The sequence below is a fragment of the Heptranchias perlo genome, chromosome 4, assembly GCF_035084215.1.
Source record: "Heptranchias perlo isolate sHepPer1 chromosome 4, sHepPer1.hap1, whole genome shotgun sequence".
NCBI classification, from domain to species: Eukaryota; Metazoa; Chordata; class Chondrichthyes; order Hexanchiformes; family Hexanchidae; genus Heptranchias; species Heptranchias perlo.
Window position 1 is genome coordinate 94,479,430 of NC_090328.1, and position 27,351 is coordinate 94,506,780.

At 48.9% G+C, this 27,351-nt stretch overlaps 1 protein-coding gene across 3 annotated transcripts in view; it reads right to left on the reverse strand.

Annotated features, from left to right (window-relative positions):
• dennd4c (DENN/MADD domain containing 4C) overlaps window positions 1-27,351 on the reverse strand; it is a 201,815-nt gene that overhangs the window by 122,212 nt on the left and 52,252 nt on the right. For all 3 annotated transcript variants that reach the window (XM_067983316.1, XM_067983317.1, XM_067983315.1), the window contains exon 2: window positions 15,774-16,090. In XM_067983316.1, the coding sequence (XP_067839417.1) occupies window positions 15,774-16,078 (305 nt within the window). In that variant the 5' untranslated portion in view covers window positions 16,079-16,090. The remainder of the gene's footprint in view (window positions 1-15,773; window positions 16,091-27,351) is intronic.

Sequence of the window (27,351 nt, forward strand, 5' to 3'; positions counted from 1 at the left end):
TGGGAGAGAGAACGCGCGAGGAGGGAGAGAGAACGCGCGAGAGGGAGAGAGAACGCGCGAGAGGGAGAGAGAACGCGCGAGAGGGAGAGAGAACGCGCGAGAGGGAGAGAGAACGCGCGAGAGGGAGAGAGAACGCGCGAGAGGGAGAGAGAACGCGCGAGAGGGAGAGAGAACGCGCGAGAGAGAACGCGAGAGAGAGAGAACGCGAGAGAGAGAGAGAACGCGAGAGAGAGAGAGAACGCGAGAGAGAGAGAACGCAGAGAGAGAGACGCGAGAGAGAGAATGCGAGAGTGGGAGAGAACGCGCGAGAGAGAACGCGCGAGAGAGAACGCGCGAGAGAGAACGCGCGAGAGAGAACGCGCGAGAGAGAACGCGCGAGAGAGAACGCGCGAGAGAGAACGCGCGAGAGAGAACGCGCGAGCGAGAACGCGAGCGAGAACGCGCGAGAGAGAACGCGCGAGAGGAGAACGCGCGAGCGAGAACGCGCGAGAGGGAGAGAGAACGCGCGAGAGGGAGAGAGAACGCGCGAGAGGGAGAGAGAACGCGCGAGAGGGAGAGAGAACGCGCGAGAGGGAGAGAGAACGCGCGAGAGGGAGAGAGAACGCGCGAGAGGGAGAGAGAACGCGCGAGAGGGAGAGAGAACGCGCGAGAGGGAGAGAGAACGCGCGAGAGGGAGAGACGCGCGAGAGGGAGAGAGAACGCGCGAGAGGGAGAGAGAACGCGCGAGAGAGAACGCGAGAGAGAGAACGCGAGAGAGAGAACGCGAGAGAGAGAACGCGAGAGAGAGAACGCGAGAGAGAGAGAGAGAACGCGAGAGAGAGAGAGAGAACGCGAGAGAGAGAGAGAACGCGAGAGAGAGAGAGAACGCGAGAGAGAGAGAGAACGCGAGAGAGAGAACGCGAGAGAGAGAACGCGAGAGTGGGAGGAGAACGCGCGAGAGAGAACGCGCGAGAGAGAACGCGCGAGAGAGAACGCGCGAGAGAGAACGCGCGAGAGAGAACGCGAGCGAGAACGCGCGAGAGAGAACGCGCGAGAGAGAACGCGCGAGAGAGAACGCGCGAGCGAGAACGCGCGAGAGGGAGAGAGAACGCGCGAGAGGGAGAGAGAACGCGCGAGAGGGAGAGAGAACGCGCGAGAGGGAGAGAGAACGCGCGAGAGGGAGAGAGAACGCGCGAGAGGGAGAGAGAACGCGCGAGAGAGAACGCGAGAGAGAGAACGCGAGAGAGAGAACGCGAGAGAGAGAACGCGAGAGAGAGAACGCGAGAGAGAGAACGCGAGAGAGAGAGAGAACGCGAGAGAGAGAGAGAACGCGAGAGAGAGAGAGAACGCGAGAGAGAGAGAGAACGCGAGAGAGAGAGAGAACGCGAGAGAGAGAGAGAACGCGAGAGAGAGAATGCGAGAGCGGGAGAGAACGCGCGGGAGAGAACGCGCGAGAGAGAACGCGCGAGCGAGAACGCGCGAGCGAGAACGCGCGAGCGAGAACGCGCGAGAGAGAACGCGCGAGAGAGAACGCGCGAGAGAGAACGCGCGAGAGAGAACGCGCGAGAGAGAACGCGCGAGAGAGAGAGAGAACGCGCGAGAGAGGGAGAGAACGCGAGAGAGGGAGAGAACGCGAGAGAGAGGGAGAGAACGCGAGAGAGGGAGAGAACGCGAGAGAGGGAGAGAACGCGAGAGAGGGAGAGAACGCGAGAGAGAGAACGCGAGAGAGAGAGAACGCGAGAGAGAGAGAACGCGAGAGAGAGAGAACGCGAGAGAGAGAGAACGCGAGAGAGAGAGAACGCGAGAGAGAGAGAGAACGCGCGAGAGAGAACGCGCGAGAGAGAACGCGCGAGAGAGAACGCGCGAGAGAGAACGCGCGAGAGAGAGAACGCGAGAGAGAGAGAACGCGCGCGAGAGAACGCGCGAGAGAGAGAGAGAAACGCGCGAGAGAGAGAGAGAACGCGCGAGAGAGAGAGAACGCGCGAGAGAGAGAACGCGCGAGAGAGAGAACGCGCGAGAGAGAGAACGCGCGAGAGAGAGAACGCGCGAGAGAGAGAACGCGCGAGAGAGAGAACGCGCGAGAGAGAGAACGCGCTCGAGAGAGAGAGAGAGAGAGAGAACGCGCGAGAGAGAGAACGCGCGAGAGAGAGAACGCGCTCGAGAGAGAGAGAGAGAGAGAGAACGCGCGAGAGAGAGAACGCGCGAGAGAGAGAACGCGCGAGAGAGAGAACGCGCGAGAGAGAGAACGCGCGAGAGAGAGAACGCGCGAGAGAGAACGCGCGAGAGAGAACGCGCGAGAGAGAGAACGCGCGAGAGAGAACGCGCGAGAGAGAGAACGCGCGAGAGAGAGAACGCGCGAGAGAGAGAACGCGCGAGAGAGAGAACGCGCGAGAGAGAGAACGCGCGAGAGAGAACGCGCGAGAGAGAACGCGCGAGAGAGAACGCGCGAGAGAGAACGCGCGAGAGAGAACGCGCGAGAGAGAACGCGCGAGAGAGAACGCGCGAGAGAGAACGCGCGAGAGAGAGAACGCGCGAGAGAGAACGCGCGAGAGAGAACGCGCGAGAGAGAACGCGCGAGAGAGAGAACGCGCGAGAGAGAGAACGCGCGAGAGAGAGAACGCGCGAGAGAGAACGCGCGAGAGAGAGAGAGAACGCGCTAGAGAGAGAGAGAGAGAGAGAGAGAACGCGCGAGAGAGAGAGAGAGAGAGAACGCGCGAGAGAGAGAACGCGCGAGAGAGAGAACGCGCGAGAGAGAGAACGCGCGAGAGAGAGAACGCGCGAGAGAGAGAACGCGCGAGAGAGAGAACGCGCGAGAGAGAGAACGCGCGAGAGAGAGAACGCGCGAGAGAGAGAACGCGCGAGAGAGAGAACGCGCGAGAGAGAGAACGCGCGAGAGAGAGAACGCGCGAGAGAGAGAGAGAGAGAGAGAACGCGCTAGAGAGAGAGAGAGAGAGAGAGAACGCGCGAGAGAGAGAACGCGCGAGAGAGAGAACGCGCGAGAGAGAGAACGCGCGAGAGAGAGAACGCGCGAGAGAGAACGCGCGAGAGGGAGAGAGAACGCGCGAGAGGGAGAGAGAACGCGCGAGAGGGAGAGAGAACGCGCGAGAGGGAGAGAGAACGCGCGAGAGGGAGAGAGAACGCGCGAGAGGGAGAGAGAACGCGCGAGAGGGAGAGAGAACGCGCGAGAGAGAACGCGCGAGAGAGAACGCGAGAGAGAGAGAACGCGAGAGAGAGAACGCGAGAGAGAGAACGCGAGAGAGAGAGAGAACGCGAGAGAGAGAGAGAACGCGAGAGAGAGAGAGAACGCGAGAGAGAGAGAGAACGCGAGAGAGAGAGAGAACGCGAGAGAGAGAGAGAACGCGAGAGAGAGAATGCGAGAGCGGGAGAGAACGCGCGAGAGAGAACGCGCGAGCGAGAACGCTGCGAGCGAGAACGCGCGAGAGAAACGCGCGAGAGAGAACGCGCGAGAGAGAACGCGCGAGAGAGAACGCGCGAGAGAGAACGCGCGAGAGAGGGAGAGAACGCGAGAGAGAGGGAGAGAACGCGAGAGAGGGAGAGAACGCGAGAGAGGGAGAGAACGCGAGAGAGGGAGAGAACGCGAGAGAGGGAGAGAACGCGAGAGAGAGAGAACGCGAGAGAGAGAACGCGAGAGAGAGAGAACGCGAGAGAGAGAGAACGCGAGAGAGAGAGAACGCGAGAGAGAGAGAACGCGAGAGAGAGAGAACGCGAGAGAGAGAGAACGCGCGAGAGAGAGAGAACGCGCGAGAGAGAGAGAACGCGCGAGAGAGAGAGAACGCGCGAGAGAGAGAGAACGCGCGAGAGAGAACGCGCGAGAGAGAACGCGCGAGAGAGAACGCGCGAGAGAGAACGCGCGAGAGAGAGAACGCGAGAGAGAGAGAACGCGCGAGAGAGAGAACGCGCGAGAGAACGCGCGAGAGAGAGAGAGAACGCGCGAGAGAGAGAACGCGCGAGAGAGAGAACGCGCGAGAGAGAGAACGCGCGAGAGAGAGAACGCGCGAGAGAGAGAACGCGCTGAGAGAGAGAGAGAGAGAGAGAGAACGCGCGAGAGAGAGAACGCGCGAGAGAGAGAACGCGCTCGAGAGAGAGAGAGAGAGAGAGAACGCGCGAGAGAGAGAACGCGCGAGAGAGAGAACGCGCGAGAGAGAGAACGCGCGAGAGAGAACGCGCGAGAGAGAGAACGCGCGAGAGAGAACGCGCGAGAGAGAGAACGCGCGAGAGAGAGAACGCGCGAGAGAGAGAACGCGCGAGAGAGAGAACGCGCGAGAGAGAACGCGCGAGAGAGAACGCGCGAGAGAGAGAACGCGAGAGAGAGAACGCGCGAGAGAGAGAACGCGCGAGAGAGAACGCGCGAGAGAGAACGCGCGAGAGAGAGAACGCGCGAGAGAGAGAACGCGCGAGAGAGAGAACGCGCGAGAGAGAACGCGCGAGAGAGAGAGGAGAACGCGCTAGAGAGAGAGAGAGAGAGAGAGAGAACGCGCGAGAGAGAGAGAGAGAGAGAACGCGCGAGAGAGAGAACGCGCGAGAGAGAGAACGCGCGAGAGAGAGAACGCGCGAGAGAGAGAACGCGCGAGGAGAGAGAACGCGCGAGAGAGAGAGAACGCGCGAGAGAGAGAACGCGCGGAGAGAGAGAGAGAGAGAGAGAACGCGCTAGAGAGAGAGAGAGAGAGAGAGAACCGCGAGAGAGAGAACGCGCGAGAGAGAGAACGCGCGAGAGAGAGAACGCGCGAGAGAGAGAACGCGCGAGAGAGAGAACGCGCGAGAGAGAGAACGCGCGAGAGAGAGAACGCGCGCGAGAGAGAACGCGCGAGAGAGAGAACGCGCGAGAGAGAGAACGCGCGAGAGAGAGAACGCGCGAGAGAGAGAGAGAACGCGCGAGAGAGAGAGAGAACGCGCGAGAGAGAGAGAGAACGCGCGAGAGAGAGAGAACGCGAGAGAGAGAGAGAACGCGAGAGAGAGAGAGAACGCGAGAGAGGGAGAGAGAACGCGCGAGAGGGAGAGAGAACGCGCGAGAGGGAGAGAGAACGCGCGAGAGGGAGAGAGACGCGCGAGAGGGAGAGAGAACGCGCGAGAGGGAGAGAGAACGACGCGAGAGAGAACGCGCGAGAGGAGAACGCGCGAGGAGAGAGAACGCGAGAGAGAGAGAGAACGCGAGAGAGAGAGAGAACGCGAGAGAGAGAGAGAACGCGAGAGAGGAGAGAGAACGCGAGAGAGAGAGAGAGAACGCGAGAGAGAGAACGCGCGAGAGAGAACGCGCAGAGAGAGAACGCGCGAGAGAGAACGCGCGAGAGAGAACGCGCGAGAGAGAACGCGCGAGAGAGAACGCGCGAGAGAGAACGCGCGAGAGAGAACGCGCGAGAGAGAACGCGCGAGAGAGAACGCGAGCGAGAACGCGAGCGAGAACGCGCGAGAGAGAACGCGCGAGAGAGAACGCGCGAGAGAGAACGCGCGAGAGAGAACGCGCGAGACAGAACGCGCGAGACAGAACGCGCGAGAGAGAGAGAGAACGCGCGAGAGGGAGAGAACGCGCGAGAGGGAGAGAACGCGCGAGAGGGAGAGAACGCGCGAGAGGGAGAGAACGCGAAAGAGGGAGAGAACGCGAGAGAGGGAGAGGACGCGAGAGAGGGAGAGAACGCGCGAGAGAGAACGCGCGAGAGAGAACGCGCGTGAGAGAACGCGCGTGAGAGAACGCGCGAGAGAGAGAACGCGCGAGAGAGAGAACGCGCGAGAGAGAGAACGCGCGAGAGAGAGAACGCGAGAGAGAGAACGCGCGAGAGAGAGAACGCGAGAGAGAGAGAACGCGCGAGAGAGAGAACGCGCGAGAGAGAGAACGCGCGAGAGAGAGAACGCGAGAGAGAGAACGCGAGAGAACGCGAGAGAGGAGAGAACGCGAGAGAGGGAGAGAACGCGAGAGAGGGAGAGAACGCGCGAGAGGGAGAGAACGCGCGAGAGAGAGAACGCGCGAGAGAGAGAACGCGCGAGAGAGAGAGAACGCGCGAGAGGAGGAGAACGCGCGAGAGAGAGAACGCGCGAGAGAGAGAACGCGCGAGAGAGAGAACGCGAGAGAGAACGCGAGAGAGAGAGAACGCGAGAGAGAGAGAACGCGAGAGAGAGAGAACGCGAGAGAGAGAGAGAGAGAGAGAGAACGCGAGAGAGAGAGAACGCGAGAGAGAGAGAACGCGAGAGAGAGAGAGAGAACGCGAGAGAGAGAGAGAACGCGAGAGAGAGAGAGAGAACGCGAGAGAGACGAGAGAGAGAACGCGAGAGAGAGAGAGAGAGAACGCGAGAGAGAGAGAACACGAGAGAGAGAGAGAGAACGCGAGAGAGAGAGAGAACGCGAGAGAGAGAGAGAGAGAACGCGAGAGAGAGAGAACGCGAGAGAGAGAGAGAACGCGCGAGAGAGAACGCGCGAGAGAGAACGCGCGAGAGAGAACGCGCGAGCGAGAACGCGCGAGAACGCGCGAGAGAACGCGCGAGAGAACGCGCGAGAGAGAACGCGCGAGAGAGAGAACGCGCGAGAGAGAACGCGAGAGAGAGAACGCGAGAGAGAGAGAACGCGAGAGAGAGAACGCGAGAGAGAGAACGCGAGAGAGAGAGAGAGAGAACGCGAGAGAGAGAGAGAGAGAGACGCGAGAGAGAGAGAGAGAGAACGCGAGAGAGAGAGAGAGAGAGAGAGAACGCGAGAGAGAGAGAGAGAGAGAACGCGAGAGAGAGAGAGAACGCGAGAGAGAGAGAGAGAAACGCGAGAGAGAGAGAGAGAACGCGAGAGAGAGAACGCGAGAGAGAGAACGCGAGAGAGAGAACGCGAGAGAGAGAACGCGAGAGAGAGAACGCGAGAGAGAGAGAACGCGAGAGAGAGAACGCGAGAGAGAGAACGCGAGAGAGAGAGAACGCGAGAGAGAGAGAACGCGAGAGAGAGAGAACGCGAGAGAGAGAGAACGCGAGAGAGAGAGAGAACGCGAGGAGAGAGAGAACGCGAGAGAACGTGAGCGAGAGAGAACGTGAGCGAGAGAGAACGCGAGAGAGAACGCGAGAGAGAACGCGAGAGAGAGAACGCGAGAGAGAACGCGAGAGAGGGAGAGAACGCGAGAGAGGGAGAGAACGCGAGAGAGGGAGAGAACGCGAGAGAGAGGGAGAGAACGCGAGAGAGGGAGAGAACGCGCGAGAGAGAGAACGCGCGAGAGAGAGAACGCGCGAGAGAGAGAACGCGCGAGAGAGAGAACGCGAGAGAGAGAGAACGCGCGAGAGAGAGAACGCGCGAGAGAGAGAACGCGAGAGAGAGAGAACGCGAGAGAGAGAGAACGCGAGAGAGAGAGAACGCGAGAGAGAGAGAACGCGAGAGAACACGAGAGAGAGAGAACGCGAGAGAGAGAGAACGCGAGAGAGAGAGAACGCGAGAGAGAGAGAACGCGAGAGAGAGAGAGAACGCGAGAGAGAGAGAACGCGAGAGAGAGAGAGAGAGAGAACGCGAGAGAGAGAGACGCGAGAGAGAGAGAACGCGAGAGAGAGAGAGAACGCGAGAGAGAGAGAGAGAACGCGAGAGAGAGAGAGAGAACGCGAGAGAGAGAGAGAGAACGAGAGAGAGAGAGAGAGAGAACGCGAGGAGAGAGAGAGAGAGAGAACGCGAGAGAGAGAGAGAGAGAACGCGAGAGAGAGAGAGAGAGAACGCGAGAGAGAGAGAGAGAACGCGAGAGAGAGAGAGAGAGAACGCGAGAGAGAGAGAGAGAACGCGAGAGAGAGAGAGAGAACGCGAGAGAGAGAGAGAGAACGCGAGAGAGAGAGAGAACGCGAGAGAGAGAGAGAGAACGCGAGAGAGAGAGAGAACGCGAGAGAGAGAGAGAGAGAGAGAACGCGAGAGAGAGAGAGAGAACGCGAGAGAGAGAGAGAGAGAGAACGCGAGAGAGAGAGAGAGAGAACGCGAGAGAGAGAGAGAGAGATGAGAACGCGAGAGAGAGAGAGAGAGAGAGAACGCGAGAGAGAGAGAGAGAGAGAACGCGAGAGAGAGAGAGAGAGAACGCGAGAGAGAGAGAGAGAGAACGCGAGAGAGAGAGAGACGCGAGAGAGAGAGAGAGAACGCGAGAGAGAGAGAGAGAACGCGAGAGAGAGAGAGAGAACGCGAGAGAGAGAGAGAGAACGCGAGAGAGAGAGAGAGAGAGAACGCGAGAGAGAGAGAGAGAGAACGCGAGAGAGAGAGAGAACGCGAGAGAGAGAGAGAGAACGCGAGAGAGAGAGAGAACGCGAGAGAGAGAGAGAGAACGCGAGAGAGAGAGAGAGAACGCGAGAGAGAGAGAGAACGCGAGAGAGAGAGAGAGAGAGAACGCGAGAGAGAGAGAGAGAGAACGCGAGAGAGAGAGAGAGAGAACGCGAGAGAGAGAGAGAGAGAGAGAACGCGAGAGAGAGAGAGAGAACGCGAGAGAGAGAGAGAGAGAGAACGCGAGAGAGAGAGAGAGACGCGAGAGAGAGAGAGAGAGAGAACGCTGAGAGAGAGAGAGAACGCGAGAGAGAGAGAGAGAACGCGGAGAGAGAGAGAGAGAACGCGAGAGAGAGAGAGAACGCGAGAGAGAGAGAGAACGCGAGAGAGAGACGCGAGAGAGAGAACGCGAAGAGAGAGAACGCGAAGAGAGAGAACGCGAGAGAGAGAACGCGAGAGAGAGAACGCGAGAGAGAGAACGCGAGAGAGAGAACGCGAGAGAGAGAACGCAAGAGAGAGAGAACGCAAGAGAGAGAGAACGCAAGAGAGAGAGAACGCAAGAGAGAGAGAACGCAAGAGAGGGGTCCAGACAGGGAGATGGATCTCGTTCTTATCCTCCTCCACCTCCCACCCCCCACTGGACATGGAGCACGCTCTTGAGCATGAGCAGCAACGAGCTGATTTCTTGGAAAGCCCCGGGGCATGCGCTGCAATTGATGTCATCGGACGCAATGTCATGATTCATGTTGCAATATAAAAGGTGACCTCGCCCCCACTTTCTACCCACTAAACCTGAAAACAATCCATGGCCCACATACAATGTCCCATCAGTCACCGCAGCTCTCTTCCAGAGTGCTTCGTTTGACGGGAGTGATTCGTGACAGTGTGCGTACTTTCAGTTTTCGATCGACCCATGACGTCCTCCCATGACGTGCGCCGGGCCAGCCAATGACACCACTCAGCGCATGCTGAAAAGCTGCGGCTCTGCCAATGGCATCACTCTTACCCTTTCTCGTTGAATGAAATGCGTCTTGTTATATAAGGTGTTGGTGAGACCGCATCTGGAATACTGCATACAGTTTTGGTGTCCATACTTTAGAAAAGACATACTTGCTCTCGAGGCAGTACAAAGGTTCACTCGGTTAATCCCGGGGATGAGGGGGCGGATATATGAGGAGAGGTTGAGTAGATTGGGACTCTACTCATTGGAGTTCAGAAAAATGAGAGGCGATCTTATTGAAACATATAAGATTGTGAAGGGGCTTGATCGGGTGGATGCGGTAAGGATGTTCCCAAGGATGGGTGAAACTAGAACTCGGGGGCATAATCTTAGAATAAGGGGCTGCTCTTTCGAAACTGAGATGAGGAGTAACTTCTTCACTCAGAGGGTGGTCGGTCTGTTGGATTTGCTGCCCCAGGAAGCTACATCATTAAATAAATTTAAAACAGAAATCGACAGTTTCCTCGAAGTAAAGGGAATTAGGGGTTACGGGGAGCGGGCAGGAAATTGGACATGAATTTAGATTTGAGGTTAGGATCAGATCAGCCATGATCTTATTGAATGGCGGAGCAGGCTCGAGGGGCCGATTGGCCTGCTCCTGCTCCTATTTCTTATGTTATGTTCTTATGTCTCATTAAACCAATCTTGCTGTTCTCAAATTAGGTAAAATAATTAATGCTGTGGATTTGTCAAATTCAGCCTCAGAGAGAAACGGCTACAGCCCCCCACATAATCTTGCAGTGCCCGTTCATGGGACCACATACTTGAAGGGGCCCACAAGTCAATTGCTGGTTCGGCCTGGCGTGGTGCATTTTCAGAGTCAAAGTGAGGTGGGAGGCTGCTCAAGGCCTCACTCCTCCAGGATACAGGGGACTTGAAAGTTTTTAAAATCAGATCATAAGAGACCGTAAGAGATAGGAGCAGGAGTAGGCCATACGGCCCCTTGAGCCTGCTCCGCCATTCAATGAGATCATGGCTGATCTGATTTTTACCTCAACTCCACTTTCTTGCCTTTTCCCCATATCCTGACTCCCTTGCTGATCAAAAATTTGTCTAACTCAGCCTTGAATGTATTCAATGACTCAGCCTCCACAGCTTTTTGGGGTAAAGAATTCCGAAGATTCACAACCCTCTGGGAGAAAAAATTCCTCCTCATTTCCATCTCAAACGGGCGACCCCTTATTCTGAGACTGTGCCCCCGAGTTTTAGATTCCCCCACGAGGGGTAACATCCTCTCAGCATCTACCCTATCGAGTCCCCTCAGAATCTTGTATGTTTCAATAAGATCTCCTCTCATACTTCTAAACTCCAATGAGTATGGACCCAACCTGTTCAATCTTTCCTCATAAGACAACCCTTCCATACCCGGAATCAACCTAGTGAACCTTCTCTGAACTGCCTCCAATACAAGTATGTCCTTCCTTAAATAAGGGCACCAGAACTGTACGCAGTACTTCAGGTGTGGTCTCACCAACATCCCGTACAGTTGTAGCATGACTTCCCTGCTTTTATACTCCATCCCCCTAGAAATAAAGGCCAATATTCCTTATGCCTTCCGGATTACCTGATGCACCTGTATGTTGACTTTGTGTTTCATGTAAGAGGACACCCAGATCCCTCTGTACCACAGCATTTTGTAGTATTTCTCCATTCAAATAATATTTTGCTTTTTTATTTTTCCTCCCAAAGTGGATGACATCACATTTTCCCACATTATATTCTACCTGCCAAATTTTTGCCCATTCACTTAACCTGTCAATATCCTTTTGCAGACACTGTGTCCTTATCGCAACTTGCTTTTCCACCTATCTTTGATTCAGCAAATTTGGCCACAAGCCACTGTTCCTTCATCCAAGTCATTGATAATATTGTAAATAGTTGAGGCCCCAACACTGAGCCCTGTGGCACCCCACTAATTACAATTTGCCATTTTGAAAATGACCCTTCTATCCTGACTCTGTTTTCTGTTAGTTAGCCAATCCTCTATCCATGCTCTTATGTGGCACCTTATCAAATGCCTTTTGGAAATCCAAATATATTGCATCCATTGGTTCCCCTTTATCCACCTTGCCCGTTACTTCCTCAAAGAACTCTAATAAATTTGTCAGACACGATTTCCCCTTCATGAAACCATGTTGACTCTCCTTGATTGTATTATGAGTCTCCAAATGTCCTGCTACTACTTCCTTAATAATGGATTCCAGCATTTTCCCAATGACCGATGTTAGGCTAACTGGTCTATAGATACCTGCTTTCTGTCTCACTCCCTTCTTGAATAGGGGTGTTACGTTTGCGGTTTTCCAATGCGCTGGGACCTTTCCAGAATCTAGCAAATTCTGGAAGAACACAACCAATGCATCCACTATCTCTGTAGCCACTTCCTTTCAGACCCTCAGATGCAAGCCATCAGGTCCAGGGGACTTGTCAGCCTTTAGACCCATTAGTTTACCTAGTACTTTTTCTCTATTGATAGTTTTTAGTTCCTCCCTCCCCTTTGCCCCTTGATTTTCTCCTACTATTGGTGTGTAATTAGTGTCTTTTACTGTGAAGACAGATAGAAAATACCTGTTCAATTCCTCTGCCATTTCCTTGTTTTCTATTATTTTTCCCCCCGTCTCATCCTCTAAGGGACCAATGTTTACTTTAGCTACCCTCTTCCTTTTTACATACTTGTAGAAGCTTTTACTGTCAGTTTTTATATTTCTTGCTAGTTTTACTCTCAATTTATTTTCTCCCTCTATTATTCTTTTAGTCATCCTTTGCTGGTTTTTAAAGTTTTCCCAATCTTCAGGCTTACTAGTAATCTTTGCCATGTTGTGTGCTTTTTCTTTTAACCTGATACCATCCTTTACTTCCTTAGTTAGTCATGGTTGGTTCACCTTTTTTGTGGAGTATTTCCTCCTCTCAGGGATATATTTTTGTTGCAAGTCATAAAATATCTTTTTAAAATGTTTGCCACTGCTTATCCACCATCGTACCATCTAATCTGTTTACCTAGTCCACTTTAGCCAATTCCACCCTCATTAATTGCCCTTATTTAAGTTTAATATAGTAGTTTCAGACCCAAGCTGGATGTGAAATTCTATCATGTTATGATCACTGCTTCCCAAGGGATCCTTTACTTTGAGATCATTAATTGATCCTGTTTCGTTACCCATTACCAGATCCAAAATGGCCTTTTCCCTGGTTGGTTCCTGGACGTATTGGTCCAAGAAACAGTCCCTAATGCACTCTATGAACTCCTCCTCAGGGCTATTTTTGCTAATTTGATTTGTCCAATTCTTTCCCTTGCTATTTCTTACCTCCACCCAAACTGATTCGACATCTTGATCTTCTGAGCCAAGATCATTTCTCACTATTATACAAATTTCATCCTTTATTAACAGAGCTACCCACCACCTTTACCTTTTTTCCTATCCTTCCGAAATGTTAAATAACCCTGAATATTTAGCTCCCATCCTTGGTCACCTTGCAACGTCTCTGTAATGGCCACGGGATCATACCCTTTTGTTTCTATTTGTGCCGTCAATTCATCTATCTTATTATCTGAATGCGCGCAGCATTCGTAAAGAACCTTTAACTTTGTCTTTTTACCATTCTTTCCTACCCCGGCCCCATTTGCTAGTGCACTCTTACATTTGTACGTTCTGTCCCTTCCTGACACAATGTTTATCATTATCCCCATCACTTTCCTGTACTACTTCCTTGTCTTTTCTCTATCAATCTAAACTTCACCCCACCTGAGCCCTCCCCCATCTATTTAGTTTAAAGCCTTCTCTACCGCCCTAGTTATTCAGTTCGCCAGAACACTGGTCCTAGCATGGTTCAGGTGAAGCCCGTCCCAACGGAACAGCTCCCTCTTTCCCCAATACTGGTGGCCAGTGCCTCTTGAATCAAAACCCACTTCTCCCACATCAATCTTTTGAGCCACGCAGTTTACTCATCCTCCCTGTAGTCCCTGGAATGTCCACAAGGGCTGCAAGAACCTCGTATCTATTGGACAATCTGGTAGCATTCGACAAGGTTCCACATAAGAGACTGTTAACAAAGCATATGGAATTTGAGCCAACCTATTGGCTTGCCCTCCACACTTGTCTCTGAACCGGGACATCAGTTTGCTGATGCTCCAAGCAGACTCCACCCTATATACGTCAACCTCATCTCATCACGGGACCTCTGACTTCAACTTTCGACTCTCCTGTTGTACCTTCTCTTACATTTATAACGGCATACCTATCCTAAGCTTGCTACGTAACCACGCGTATGTAATTTGAGTTTCCGTGTGCATTTGTGTGCGCGTTTTGGCTGCCGCTCTGACCCGAGCCCATCACTTCTATTTCCCCTTTTTTTCTTCTTTTCTCTTTACCACTCCAAGGCCCCTCTCTCGTGCCTCCTTCCTTTCTTCCCCTCTCGAGTACTTGACCCCCCCAAATCCCTATTCCAACCCTTCAGCCCTCCTAGACCTTCCTACTCTCCTGCCGCCATCCCAGGCTTGACTCCCTTTTAGCTAAGCCTACAGCTTCCCTCTGTGTCTCACTTGGCATCCTTCGAAGGGCCCAACAAAGCACTCGTTGTAAGGAGGCAGCAAGCAGCAACCCCAATTACCCCATCCTATTCCCTCACCAACATTTCCGCCCAGTACACCCAATGGGCACTAATCTTGGCAATCTCCTTCCCGTCCCGCTCACCCTTCCCATTACGGACCCCGTGGATCAGCTATCGCCACCCCTCTCCACATCGCCCTCCAGAATGTCCGTTCACTTGTGAACAAGCCCTGATCATCCATGAGCTTCATGTGGATGATTGCATCGACATCACTGCCTTGACGGAAATCTGGTTGACAGGTGAAGACACCTTCCCCTTTATTGAAGCCGCCATGCCTGACTATATCTTCCACCACTTACCTCGCCCAGACCACCACGGTGACCGTGTGGCCCCTATCACACCTTGGTCTGTCTGCCTACTCCTCTGGCACCTTTTCCTCCTTTGAGCATCTCACCTTGTTCCACCCCTCTCATCTCTCCTTTAAAATCCTCGTTCTCTCCCACCCAACCAAGTACCACGCCAAATTTCTCACCGAAATATCTTCACTGATTTCTTCCCTCAGCACATCCTGTCGGTGGCAATACCAGAAAGTGTTACTGCACCACAGTGGTGACAGTAGACACGACCATTAAAAATAGTTTATGTACAGTTGTAACACAAATGGGCATCAATAGATGGCATTGCATTTACGTTTGTCGTACTACGGTTTTTACATTCTGTCACAGGTGAATGAGCTGTATAGAAAATTTTGGTGCAAATTCTTGTCAGCAAGATCAGCACAGAAACTGGACTAAATCTGTCATAATTTCTGCCAAAGTGCAATCCAAGAAATTTGGGGCCATTAAGTGTTGTGCTGACTGTCTTTTTCAGGTATGCAATAATTTAAAGATAGGAAACCAGAAAGAGAGTCATCAGCTCTGCTCGCATATGAAGCTGATGAACTTTGGGCTTGTGTCCTCCAGTTTAGCACTGAGACCATATTAAATATCCTGGTCTCATCATGATCTCTGCTTCATAGCATTTTACTGATTTGTTTCATGTCCCTCCTAAACCAATTTTCTCCAGTGAAAACGGGTTCATTTCCTAGAGTCTCTTCAGAAGTTTTAACGGTCAGGGAAAAAATAATTTGGTAAAGTGAATTTAAAATTTATCAGGCAAGTCATCAAACCTGAGCCCAGAGTGGCCCCTTGTACATAATTATAAACTGGACTTTTATAAAAGATTGGACTATGCAAACAGACGCAAGGATACAAGTCAATCTACAAGATTTGCAATTCTAGGTTTGAATCAAAAATACAACTGGAGCTAATCAAGTTTGATTTGAGCACCATTAACAGCAATACAATTATTTGCATTTTCCATTGGTGAAGTGGCAGTTAGTCAGAAAGATTAATAAATGTCTGAGGTTACAGGAATAAATGCAAACAGAAGGGAAAATAATCCAGGAAATATCATGGCTCCCATGCAAGTAAGGTGAAACCAAACGTATTTTAAAAATGCAAACATAAAAAGGATTCCACCAGTTGTTTTTCAGCTTCTGAAAAGCAGCAATGTGTCATGTGGAACACATTTAGCTATTCGGATTGGGGTGCATGGCACTCTCAATATTAACATTGGGAAGCAATTGTCTGTAATGTGGAGAGAGCACAACCCAGATTAATTTTCACACCTCCCTCTTGAAAGTGTTGGTCCTCCACTCTACACTTAAAGCGGCACAGTTGAGATCAAGACCTTAACAAAAAGAAAATCAAGCATATCAACTTACCCGTCACCGCACCATGGCACTGCAAGTTAGAGCACTAACATTGCATTAATCTGCACTCCTAAACCCAGGATCTGTGTCTCCAGAACTTCTACAGTAAAGTGAAAATTTTACTTGCCTAGAAAGATCCATTACTGCAGTAATGTCCACTTCTCGGTCTATAACACGGTTGCAGTCTAAATTAAATATACTAGCTTCAAAAATCTTCTGGCTGCCCCTGTATCAAACTTGATAGCAAACCTCACCTCAGGCTGAGAATATTTTCAAAAATAACTTACCCGATATCCATGAGAGGTGGCTTGTCCCGCCCTCTTTTGTAGCAAAGATACATCTCCTGACTTTTCAAGCTCCCATAATTCAAGTTTGCCTGAAGTCCTGTAGGTGTGCTCTCAATGCAAGTATAACCTTCAGGAACATTTTCTCCTGCTGATTTGATTATGACAGCAAGATCTGTTATGGGTGCTTTCAGTCCTGTTGACTTAGTCTCTAAAACTGTGATTTCTTGCTCCAACGGTGTAGATGTGTCAGTCAGCCCTGCCACTACAAAGTAGTCACTCACTCTTGGGCCTTTATCTTCAATCATGGCTGGGTGTTCCTTAAGAGAAAGGAAGAGAAAAACAGTAACTCAGCAATTCTTCACAGTAAATGACTGGACTGCACAAAATATAGATATATACGTTTTCAATGCTGAATATTCAGACAGAATACAACTACAAAAATGCATTATACAGAGCACTTATCTGGATTGCCGTTTCAGAGTAACATGGTCACTTTCTTTTTAAATCTTAATTCTTCTCAGTACATAGTTCGTTTTCAGCTCTGATCAAATCACTTGTTATTAATTACGACCAAAAGTTACTTTAAAAATTTTCTCTGCTGTCCTGAAAGCATCTAATCTTACTGGAATGAAGGCATCTAATTTTACTGTAATATAGTCCTTAAGTAGCAGTCTCCTTCCAAGAGGCTATTATTAAAGTATGTGCCTTAACTAAGTGTCAGCAAGCTATCAAACTGGGGAGGACATCCCAGTTGAACCATCCACACCAGACATATATACTGGTACACTTCCAGCAAGGGCAGCAATTAGAAATGGTAACCACAGCCTATGGTCCCTTCCCTAACCAGCAGCCTTGCACCACCCAGGCCATTGTTTTGGTTGAGATAAGGTATCTCAGCAGAGACTAGGAATAGAGCTGAGGCCGCCTTGGTCAATATGGCTCAAATACAGTAACTTCAACACATCTCGGAGGAAAAAAAAAACATGATTTGCAATGTTATTTATCAGTAAACTGAAAAACTCACAACATGCCCAGATATTTGCTATGTGAGCAAGGAAATGAAGTGGATGACCAGCAGATCTGAAGCCACCTTAACCAAGATCTGTAAGGAGGTAAGGGCAGGGTGTTGGGGGAGGGGGGGGGGGGGAGGAGGGGGGGAAAGAGAGAAGTTGGGTGAAGTGTCTCAGTGGAAAGCTAATTATCATCAAGGCCAATCAAGAAATCTTGCAAAAGGGAGCAGTCTTCTGAAATTTAGTTGCTGGTCAAATTGGGTGAGGGGAAGAGCAGTCAAAATATTTGGTGTTACAAAAATTCGAAAAGCAGAAGTGGGCTCAAACTGCTAACTACAAACTCCAACTCAAAACATCAACTGCAGTAAATATCTTGGAACAGTTTTTCAAAGAAACAGTGGTTTCAAAATCATGATGCAAAAAGATGCACTATGGAGTAGATAATGTACCACTCTTGTGTGCTTAGTTCTCTTTATACCCAAGGGGGCAGGGATGCCACATTGGTACATCATGCACCAATGTAGCTCAAGGAACAAAGTCATGCAAAAATGTCAAATGGGACTGGCTTAAACGCAGCATTGTATGAAAGATGCAGACATTTCAACAACAGCTTGCATTTGTATTGCACCTTCAATGTAGTAAAACGTCCCAAGGCACGTCACAGGAGTGTAATCAGACAAAGACTGAAACCAAGCCAAAGAAGGAGACATTAGGATAGGTGAGCAAAAGCTTGGTCAATGAGGTAGGTTTTAAGGGGTGTCTTAAAGGATGAGGTAGGTGGAGGGGTTTAGGGAGGAAATTCCAGAGCTTAAGGCCTAGATAGTGGGGGATGCACAAAAGGCCAGAGCTGGAGGAACACAGAGGTTTCAGAGGGCTGTAGGAGGTTACAGAGATAGGAAGGGATGAGGCCATAGAGGGAGTTGAACATGAGGTTGAGAATTTTAAAATAGAGCAGCTGGACCGGGAGCCAATCTAGGTCAGCGAGCACAGGGGTGATGGGTGCGACTTAGAATATGGACAGCAGAGTTTTGGATGAGCTCAAGCTTATAGAGTGTGGAAGACAGCCGGCTGGCCAGGAGAGCATTGGAAAAGTCCAGTCTTGAAGTAACAGAAGCATGGATGAGGGTTTCAGCAGCAGATGACCTGAGCAGGGCGGAAATGGGTGACGTTGTGAAGGAGGAAGTAGACTGTCTTAGTGATGGGAGTCGGAAGCTCAGCTCAGGGTCAAATAGAACACAGAGGTTGCTAACAGTCTGGTTCAGCCACAGACAGTAGTCAGGGAGGGGGTGGAATCGGTGGCTAGGCAACAGAGTTTGCGGCAGAACAGAGATAGTGTTCAATAGTGATACCTTCCCAATAGCTCAATACATTACTGCACGGTAATAATCAGTGTGCTATCCAACATATTTCAACAGATGTCTTAAATTTATCTCAAGTTAGTAGTCCTCACATGTAAAACTGAAAATTGATTAGAAGTAAACCAAATTCAGCCCATATACCTCATAATGTGGAATGTTATAGAAGTATCCAATCTGCAAAATCATCAGCATATCTCAGTCACTTCTTGTAATACCAAAGTACTTTGTGTGGAATGCACCCAATTAGTCAGGAAATTCTCTTCCAGTCACATCATAAATGGAGAATTTAACCATGAATCAACTCTGAACAGGCAACAGACAATATGCAGGCCAAAAAAAAGTGATGATGTGGAGATGCCGGTGATGGACTGGGGTTGACAATTGTAAACAATTTTACAACACCAAGTTATAGTCCAACAAATTTATTTTAAATTCCACAAGCTTTCGGAGACTTCCTCCTTCCTCAGGTGAATGGTGTGGAAATTTCCACACCATTCACCTGAGGAAGGAGGAAGCCTCCGAAAGCTTGTGGAATTTAAAATAAATTTGTTGGACTATAACTTGGTGTTGTAAAATTGTTTACAAAAAAAGTGATGCACTGCATCTGCCAGGGAAAAAGTCAATGCACTCCAAACCAGGGCTGAGCTTAGCAACGGACAAAATAATATCTCATTCACCATGCCAGAGAAGACGGCCAGCACTAGCATCAGCACTGGGGAGGAAAACAGATAGGCTGCTTTGATTGGGGGGTGGGGGAATGGGAGAAAACTGAAGGTCTCCCAGCCACTGCTGCTGGTGACAAGGTGGGTAGTTTGCACATGCACAGTACGCTGGCTGTCGTGGCTTGCAGCCAATCCGCATTGACCGGGCCCTGCTGGCCACCTCGTGCAAGAAGCGCAGCTCGCCACTCTTTTGATGATACGTTGGAGGTGGAGGGAGCCACCGGGGAGTGCGGAGCGCAGTGTGTTCAAGGGACAAGTTACTGTGGTGGTGGTTAGATCTATAAATTAGTTTAATGTGTAAAAATGCAAAATGGTCCAAAAACTTAAGTTAGAAGTTACTTCTATTGACAATGTTTCTCATTGCAGGCAATGCTGTAGAAACATTATAGAAGTAGTTTTTATTTAAACATTACTTATTCTTAAATCTTTCTATTCTTGTGTTCTTGCTTTGATTTATAAATTTTATAATTCATCTCACTAAAAAAAAAATTATTCGGGACTTGGTGATAACTAGGACACTCAACTAAGGTAAATGCAAGAACGTTTGCAAACAGTGGCCAAATGCCATGTGATCAAACATCACATGACGAAATCTCCAGGAAAGCATCAAACCAGAGTTGACAACCCTAGGCCATTAAACCCCATATGTCCAGAGTTATACTGCAACTTCAGTGTCACTGCAAACTGGAAATGCTTTGCAGCAATGTTAAAAGCTACTTTAGCATCCATAATTTTTTGAAGAAACGTGTTAATTAGCAAAAAGATGTCACTGGGCATAGGCTGATACAGTGGGATTATTCTCCTTCTCTCTTCTTCCTTTCTTCCTCTCATTCCCTCCCCTCCCCCCACACCAGATAATGTTCAAAAATTCCTGTCTGCCTAACGTGCTTAAATAATGTCAAAAATTCTAGTTCATCAGTTGTATTGATGAAAAATGTAAGTTCTTGAAAATTAAGTACAATTACCTTCATTGTGGCACGAGTTCCCCTTTTCCTCTCCCAGTCATACTGGAAGCATAATCCTTATAATTTAATTCTGAGAGAGAAATTCATTCAACTAACATATGGTTGGATGTATAGACTGTTCTCCCTGTTCTCTCAGGATATTTCATAAACAAGCACAAGGACAACTAAGAACACACCCAAAAAATTAGATTATGAATGAGTATCCATTACAGTAACCTTCATCCTCTGTACTTCAGATATCTACACTACAACACTGGGGTCTGCGGGTGAACATTTGAAAATGCAGATTGGAGAAGAGTAACAGAAAAACAACTTTTAAAAATACATTTTTTTTTCCAAGGAAATATTTTAAAAAGTGGATTACTTTTCAATATTGACAAAAAGTTGTACTTGAATCCAACCTTCCTGAACACATTCATAGAGCTTAACAAAACCCAGCAACAACTACAATTACTGAGCATATCCTCAGGAAAGTCAAATGAATCTTTTGGGTAATATTAAAAAATCATTTAAATAGTCAACTTAGGATTGCTCACCTCATTCATATTGGACAAGTTGCATTATAATACTGCACCTCGATCACCTATGCCCTACATCAGGTTGCTTAGGAATACAAACAACTACATTTACTTTCTATGCTGCACCAATTATTTTAATGGCAAGGGTGAGAAAAAAAATAGGCAGTCACATTAATTGATGACAGAAACTTTAAGAGTGTTAAAATCACAGGAAGTGTTTTATGTATGCTGAGTATTTGCCACTTCCTGCTTAACTGGAAGCCAACACACCACAAACTCGCAATGACATTTGTTGGCCTAGTGCTTTATCTTGGTGATCACTGCCATTTTTATTACAATGACAAAGAAATCTTCATCCAAACTAGGTCAGCTTCCTTAAGAGTAGGTAACAGCAAAACCACAGAGGAGTTTTTGTATTTGCTTCTGTTTTACTTTTACATACGAAGAGTTTGTTGGGAGTTTTACAAGGCTGAGAATTGGACTGAAAATCATTTGCAACAGACATCGTGGGGCCCTTAACTGACAAAGGCACAACTAAAACTGAGGAGGAGGGGATTTAAATGCACAGAGTAACTGGCCCTAAACAAGATCAATGGTAGTGTAGTCAATGGCAGATTTAGTACTTAAGATTGTAGATTCACATCCTCACTAGGGATTTTGCAATGTGGCGACTTATTGCCTTCTACATTATGTCTGGCACTCAGAAATTTGATGTTTTTGCTATTTTATGAGTAAATTCTTACTGAAGTTAGCATTTCTATTAATACATGCAATATATGCAAAAACCGAATAGCAATCATGAGCAGGAACCCAGATTTTTTTCTTCCATGATTCAAAAGTTGTCCAGGCCAATTTCACACCCCAATCACTGCTCTGGCATGACCAGCTAACTCACCCAAGACTAAGAATTTACACTTTCTTGGCTTTATGGCTCAACTGCTCATTGTCGTAACCAGCTGAGCTATCCAAGCAGCTTAGGGCTTCAGTTATTATTAGACTGACTCCATATTACAAATAAACCCCCTTGCAGTCTGATATTTCTATAATTTCAGTTGGTCCAAGGACAGAGGCTCCACATAGTTAAGTTAATAAAACCTAATTTAGAAACAGCTAACCAGTTTAAAACTTGTAAACAATTTTACAACACCAAGTTATAGTCCAACAATTTTATTTGAAATTCACAAGTTTTCGGAGGCTTCCACCTTCCTCAGGTGAATGTTGTGGAAATGAAATCCTTGAACCCTTCGCATTTATAAATCACAGAACAATGCCTGGTGATGACAGATAGTCTTTCCAACTGCTAGTTGCCACGGCAATCACAGTGTGCAGACAGAGAGGTGTTACCTAAAAGGCCACCGAATATACAAACCACCAAAAGAGAGGCAGAGACATAGAAAAGACAGCAAATGACCCGTTATATTAAAAACAGATAACATATGTTCGCTGGTGGGGTTACGTGCAGCGTGACATGAACCCAAGATCCCGGATGAGGCCGTCCTCATGGGTGCGGAACTTGGCTATCAATTTCTGTTCGACGATTTTGCGTTGTCGTGTGTCTCGAAGGCCGCCTTGGAGTACGCTTACCCGAAGGTCAGTGGCTGAATGTCCTTGACTGCTGAAGTGTTCCCCGACTGGGAGGGAACCCTCCTGTCTGGCGATTGTTGCGCGGTGTCCGTTCATCCGTTGTCGCAGCGTCTGCATGGTCTCGCCAATGTACCATGCTCTGGGGCATCCTTTCCTGCAACGTATGAGGTAGACAACGTTGGCAGAGTCACAGGAGTATGAACCATGCACCTGGTGAGTGGGTGTCCTCTCGTGTGATGGTGGTATCTGTGTCGATGATCTGGCATGTCTTGCAGAGGTTACCGTGGCAGGGTTGTGTGGTGTCGTGGACGCTGTTCTCCTGAAAGCTGGGTAATTTGCTGCGAACGATTGTCTGTTTGAGGTTGGGTGGCTGTTTAAAGGCGAGTAGTGGAGGTGTGGGGATGGCCATAGCGAGGTGTTCGTCGTCATTGATGACATGTTGAAGGCTGCGGAGAACACGGCGTAGTTTCTCCGCTCCGGGGAAGTACTGGACGACGAAGGGTACTCTGTTGGTTGCATCCCGTGTTAGTCTTCTGAGGAGGTCTATGCGATTTTTCGCTGTGGCCCGTCGGAACTGTCGATCGATGAGTCGAGCGTCATATCCCGTTCTTACTAGGGCGTCTTTCAGCGTCTGTAGGTGTCCATCGCGTTCCTCCTCGTCTGAGCAGACCCTGTGTATTCGCAGGGCCTGTCCGTAGGGGATGGCCTCTTTGACGTGGTTCGGGTGGAAGCTGGAAAAGTGGAGCATCGTGAGGTTGTCCGTGGGCTTGCGGTAGAGTCTTTGATGGAGATTCGTGTGTCCAAGAAAGAAACCGATTCTGAGGAGTAGTCCATGGTGAGCTTGATGGTGGGACGGAACTTGTTGATGTTATCGTGTAGTCTCTTTAGTGATTCCTCGCCGTGGGTCCATAGAAAGAAAATGTCGTCGATGTATCTGGTGTATAGTGTTGGTTGGAGGTCTTGTGCAGTGAAGAAGTCCTGCTCGAACTTGTGCATGAAAATGTTGGCGTATTGGGGTGCGAATTTGGTCCCCATGGCTGTTCCGTGTGTTTGGGTAAAGAACTGGTTATCGAAGGTGAAGGCATTGTGATCCAGGATGAAGCGGATGAGTTGTAGGATGGCGTCTGGAGATTGGCTGTTGTTGGTGTTGAGTATTGATGCTGTCGCAGCGATGCCGTCATCGTGGGGGATACTGGTGTAGAGTGCCGAGACGTCCATCGTGGTGAGAAGTGTTCCTGGTTCAACTGGTCCGTGGGTACTGACCAGTTGAGTTCACTACCAGTTTAAAACTGGTAGTGAACTCTCAGCACTGCTTCTTAGGGGCAGTTGGCACATTTGATACTTGTTATGTTCAAGTCTCCAACATTTTGAATTGGATCACATGATGCACCAATATCAAAAAAAATTAGCAATACACAAGTGATTCTTACAAAACCTTGCGTTAGCCTATCAGCACTTCCCAGAATGAGAAGTCTTCCTTGAATGAAATCACATACCTTATTACAAAAAGTAGGTAACGTTGATTTGTCAACTAACCTAGTAACCAAAATGTATCCAGTTGTTATTTTATCCTGTTTACACGTATTCAGCACAAATCCAGAAATAAATTATTAGTGCTGGTGTTGTTCGAGCAAACATGAAGCCCAACACTTGGCACAAACAAAACCTCAGATTTCATTTAACAACTATAGTTCCCACAATTGTTTCCAATACTACTAAATGCACGCAGTCATTTTCCACTGTCAAAGCTGAGCTAATTTTCAGAATCCAACAATTCAATTTCCTAGATTTTGATTAAAAGACAGCAGAAAACACCCCATGCCATTCAAGTGAACTCTAGCCAATCTGTTCCAGTACAGCTACAACACTGGCATCCACCCGATGTGGAAAATTGCCCAGGTATGTCCTGTTCACAAAAAAACAGGACAAATCCAATCCGGCCAATTACCGCCCCATCAGTCTACTCTCAATCATCAGCAAAGTGATGGAAGGCGTCGTCGACAGTGCTATCAAGCGGCACTTACTCACCAATAACCTGCTCACCGATGCTCATCACAGCCTTGGTCCAAACATGGACAAAAGAGCTGAATTCCAGAGGTGAAGTGAAGTGAGAGTGACTGCCCTTGACATCAAGGCAGCATTTGACAGAGTGTGGCACCAAGGAGCCCTAGTAAAATTGAAGTCAATGGGAATCAGGGGGAAAACTCTCCAGTGGCTGGAGTCATACCTAGCACAAAGGAAGACGGTAGTGGTTGTTGGAGGCCAATCATCTCAGCCCCAGGACATTGCTGCAGGAGTTCCTCAGGGCAGTGTCCGAGGCCCAACCATCTTCAGCTGCTTCATCAATGACCTTCCCTCCATCATAAGGTCAGAAATGGCGATGTTCGCAGATGATTGCACAGTGTTCAGTTCCATTTGCAACCCCTCAGATAGTGAAGCAGTCTGAGCCTGCATGCAGCAAGACCTGGACAACATCCATGCTTGGGCTCATAAGTGGCAAGTAACATTTGCGCCAGACAAGTGCCAGGCAATGACCATCTCCAACAAGAGTGTCAAACCACCTCCCCTTGACATTCAACTGAATTACCATCACCGAATCCCCCACCATCAACATCCTGGGGGTCACCATTGACCAGAAACTTAACTGGACCAGCCACATAAATACTGTGGCTACAAGAGCAGGTCAGAGGCTGGCTGTTCTGCGGCGAGTGACTCACCTCCTAACTCCCCAAAGCCTTTCCACAATCTAGGCACAAGTCAGAAGTGTGATGGAATACTCTCCACTTGCCTGGATGAGTGCAGCTCCAACAACACTCAAGAAGCTCGACATCATCCAGGATAAAGCAGCCCGCTTGATCGGCCCCCCATCCACCACCCTAAACATTCACTCCCTTCACCACCGGTGCACTGTGGCTGCAGTGTGTACCATCCACAGGATGCACTGCAGCAACTCGCCAAGGTTTGTTTGACAGCACCTCCCGAACCCGCGACCTCTACCACCGAGAAGGACAAGAGCAGCAGGTACATGGGAACAACACCACCTGCACATTCCCCCCAAGTCTCACACCATCCCAACTTGGAAATATATCACCGTTCCTTCATCGTCGCTGGGTCAAAATCCTGGAACTCCCTACCCAACAGCACTGTGGGATAACCTTCACCACACGGACTGCAGCAATTCAAGGCGGCGGCTCACCACCACCTTCTCAAGGGCAATTAGGGATGGGCAATAAATGCCGGCCTTGCCAGCGACGCCCACATCCCATGAACGAATAAAAAATAAATAAATTTGCAGCCAGCTCGCTGTGGCTTCCAAATAACTAAACCTAGTAAATCAGTGTAATGTGCACTTAAATTATTGCACATATATTTTATTTTTTGACTTGAAAAACTACACTGTAAATATCATCCTTTTTGGTTTATTTTACGAATGAGTCATCAGCAAAACAGCGCCAGTGGTTTTTTTTTGTTTTGGCTGCTTCATCACAGACTTTTCAGCAATTTTTTTAATAAAGTGCTATTACTATAGTACTGCCAGGATTTAAGAAGGCTTTATTGATTTAAATGAGCAATGAAGATACATCCAATCAAGTATTAGCATATCAGCTGGGTTCCTACTAACATATCCAAATATTTTTCCAGAATCTTCTGTATTTTAAAAAAAGCCACTTATTTTGATTTTTTAAAAATCTAGTACACATTGATGGGAAACAGGAACTGATGTGGTTATGTATTTATGCAGCAATATTTTCCAATGCAATCATTCTGATCCAAGTCAGACTTAAGAACTTTGTACAGTTTCAACATATAGGGAAATAATTGCTTGAGTGGGCTCATCGATGTTCCATTAATTTGTTAACATTACATTTAAAACCAACATTCTGAAACGGTACACGTCAGTGGTCTCGCTTCACATCGAAGCATTAAATTAACATTACCACAGATTCAAACATTATAGAAGCAATATTTGACAGTCAAAGGGTCTGGCTACATAAATGCAAATTATTGCTGCATTTTGCACTTAAAGCATTCAATTCCTCACCACTGATCTTGCTTACCTTCTCACTGACGGCATTAATAATCAGGACCACTCAAATATAGCATTGGGTTTAGCAGCTCCCCACCCCCCCACACTTCGATAACACGCTTAATCCTTCCATCGAAATCAAATCTAAATGGCACCAGAATCAAATGCAAAATGCACTGGCATGACATCTACTTCATATGTTAGCCACCCTCGTACCATCTTGAATGAATCTGGCAACTCAGCATGGTGAGTCCATACTTGGAACGGCGCTGAAACAGTCCAAATCCATTTTATTTTGTGTGGAAGGAAAGAATGCATCCTTCCACCTTAAACTGGATTCAGAAAGAAGAGTGTTTAACCCACAGCTCCATCCAGTCAGTGACATGAATGCGAATATGTGCATTTCTTTTTTCATTCGTTCATGGGATGTGGGCGTCGCTGGCGAGGCCAGCATTTATTGCCCATCCCTAATTGCCCTCGAGAAGGTGGTGGCGAGCCGCCTTCCTAAACCGCTGCAGTCCGTGTGGTGAAAGTTCTGAAGCACAAGTCTTCAGCACTACAGCCAGGATGTTGTCGGGGCCCATAGCCTTTGCTGTATCCAGTGCACTCAGCCGTTTCTTGATATCATATGGAGTGAATCGAATTGGCTGAAGACTGGCTTCCGTGATGGTGGGGATATCGGGAGGAGGGCGAGATGGATCATCCACTCGGCACTGCTGGCTGAAGATGGTTGCAAACGCTTCAGCCTTGTCTTTTGCACTCACGTGCTGTACTCTGCCATCATTGAGGATGGGGATGTTTACAGGGCCTCCAACTCCCGTTAGTTGTTTAATTGTCCACCACCATTCACGACTGGATGTGGCTGGACTGCAGAGCTTTGATCTGATCTGTTGGTTGTGGAATCGCTTAGCTCTGTCTATAGCATGTTGCTTCCACTGTTTAGCATGCATGTTGTCCTGAGTTGTAGCTTCACCAGGTTGGCACCTCATTTTTAGGTACGCCTGGTGCTGCTCCTGGCATGCTCTTCTACACTCTCCATTGAACCAGGGTTAATCCCCTGGCTTGTTGGTAATGGTAGAGTGAGGAATATGCCAGGCCATGAGGTTACAGATTGTGCTGGAATACAATTCTGCTGCTGCTGACGGCCCACAGCGTCTCATGGATGCCCAGTTTTGATCTGCTAGATCTGTTCTGAATCTATCCTATTTAGCACGGTGGTAATGCCACACAACACATTGGATGGTGTCCTCAGTGCGGAGACGGGACTTAGTCTCCACAAGGACTGTGCGGTGGTCACTCCTACCAATCTAAGTGGACAGATGCATCTGCGACAGGTAGATTGATGAGGAAAAGGTCAAGTAGGTTATTCCCTCGTGCTGTTTCACTCACCACCT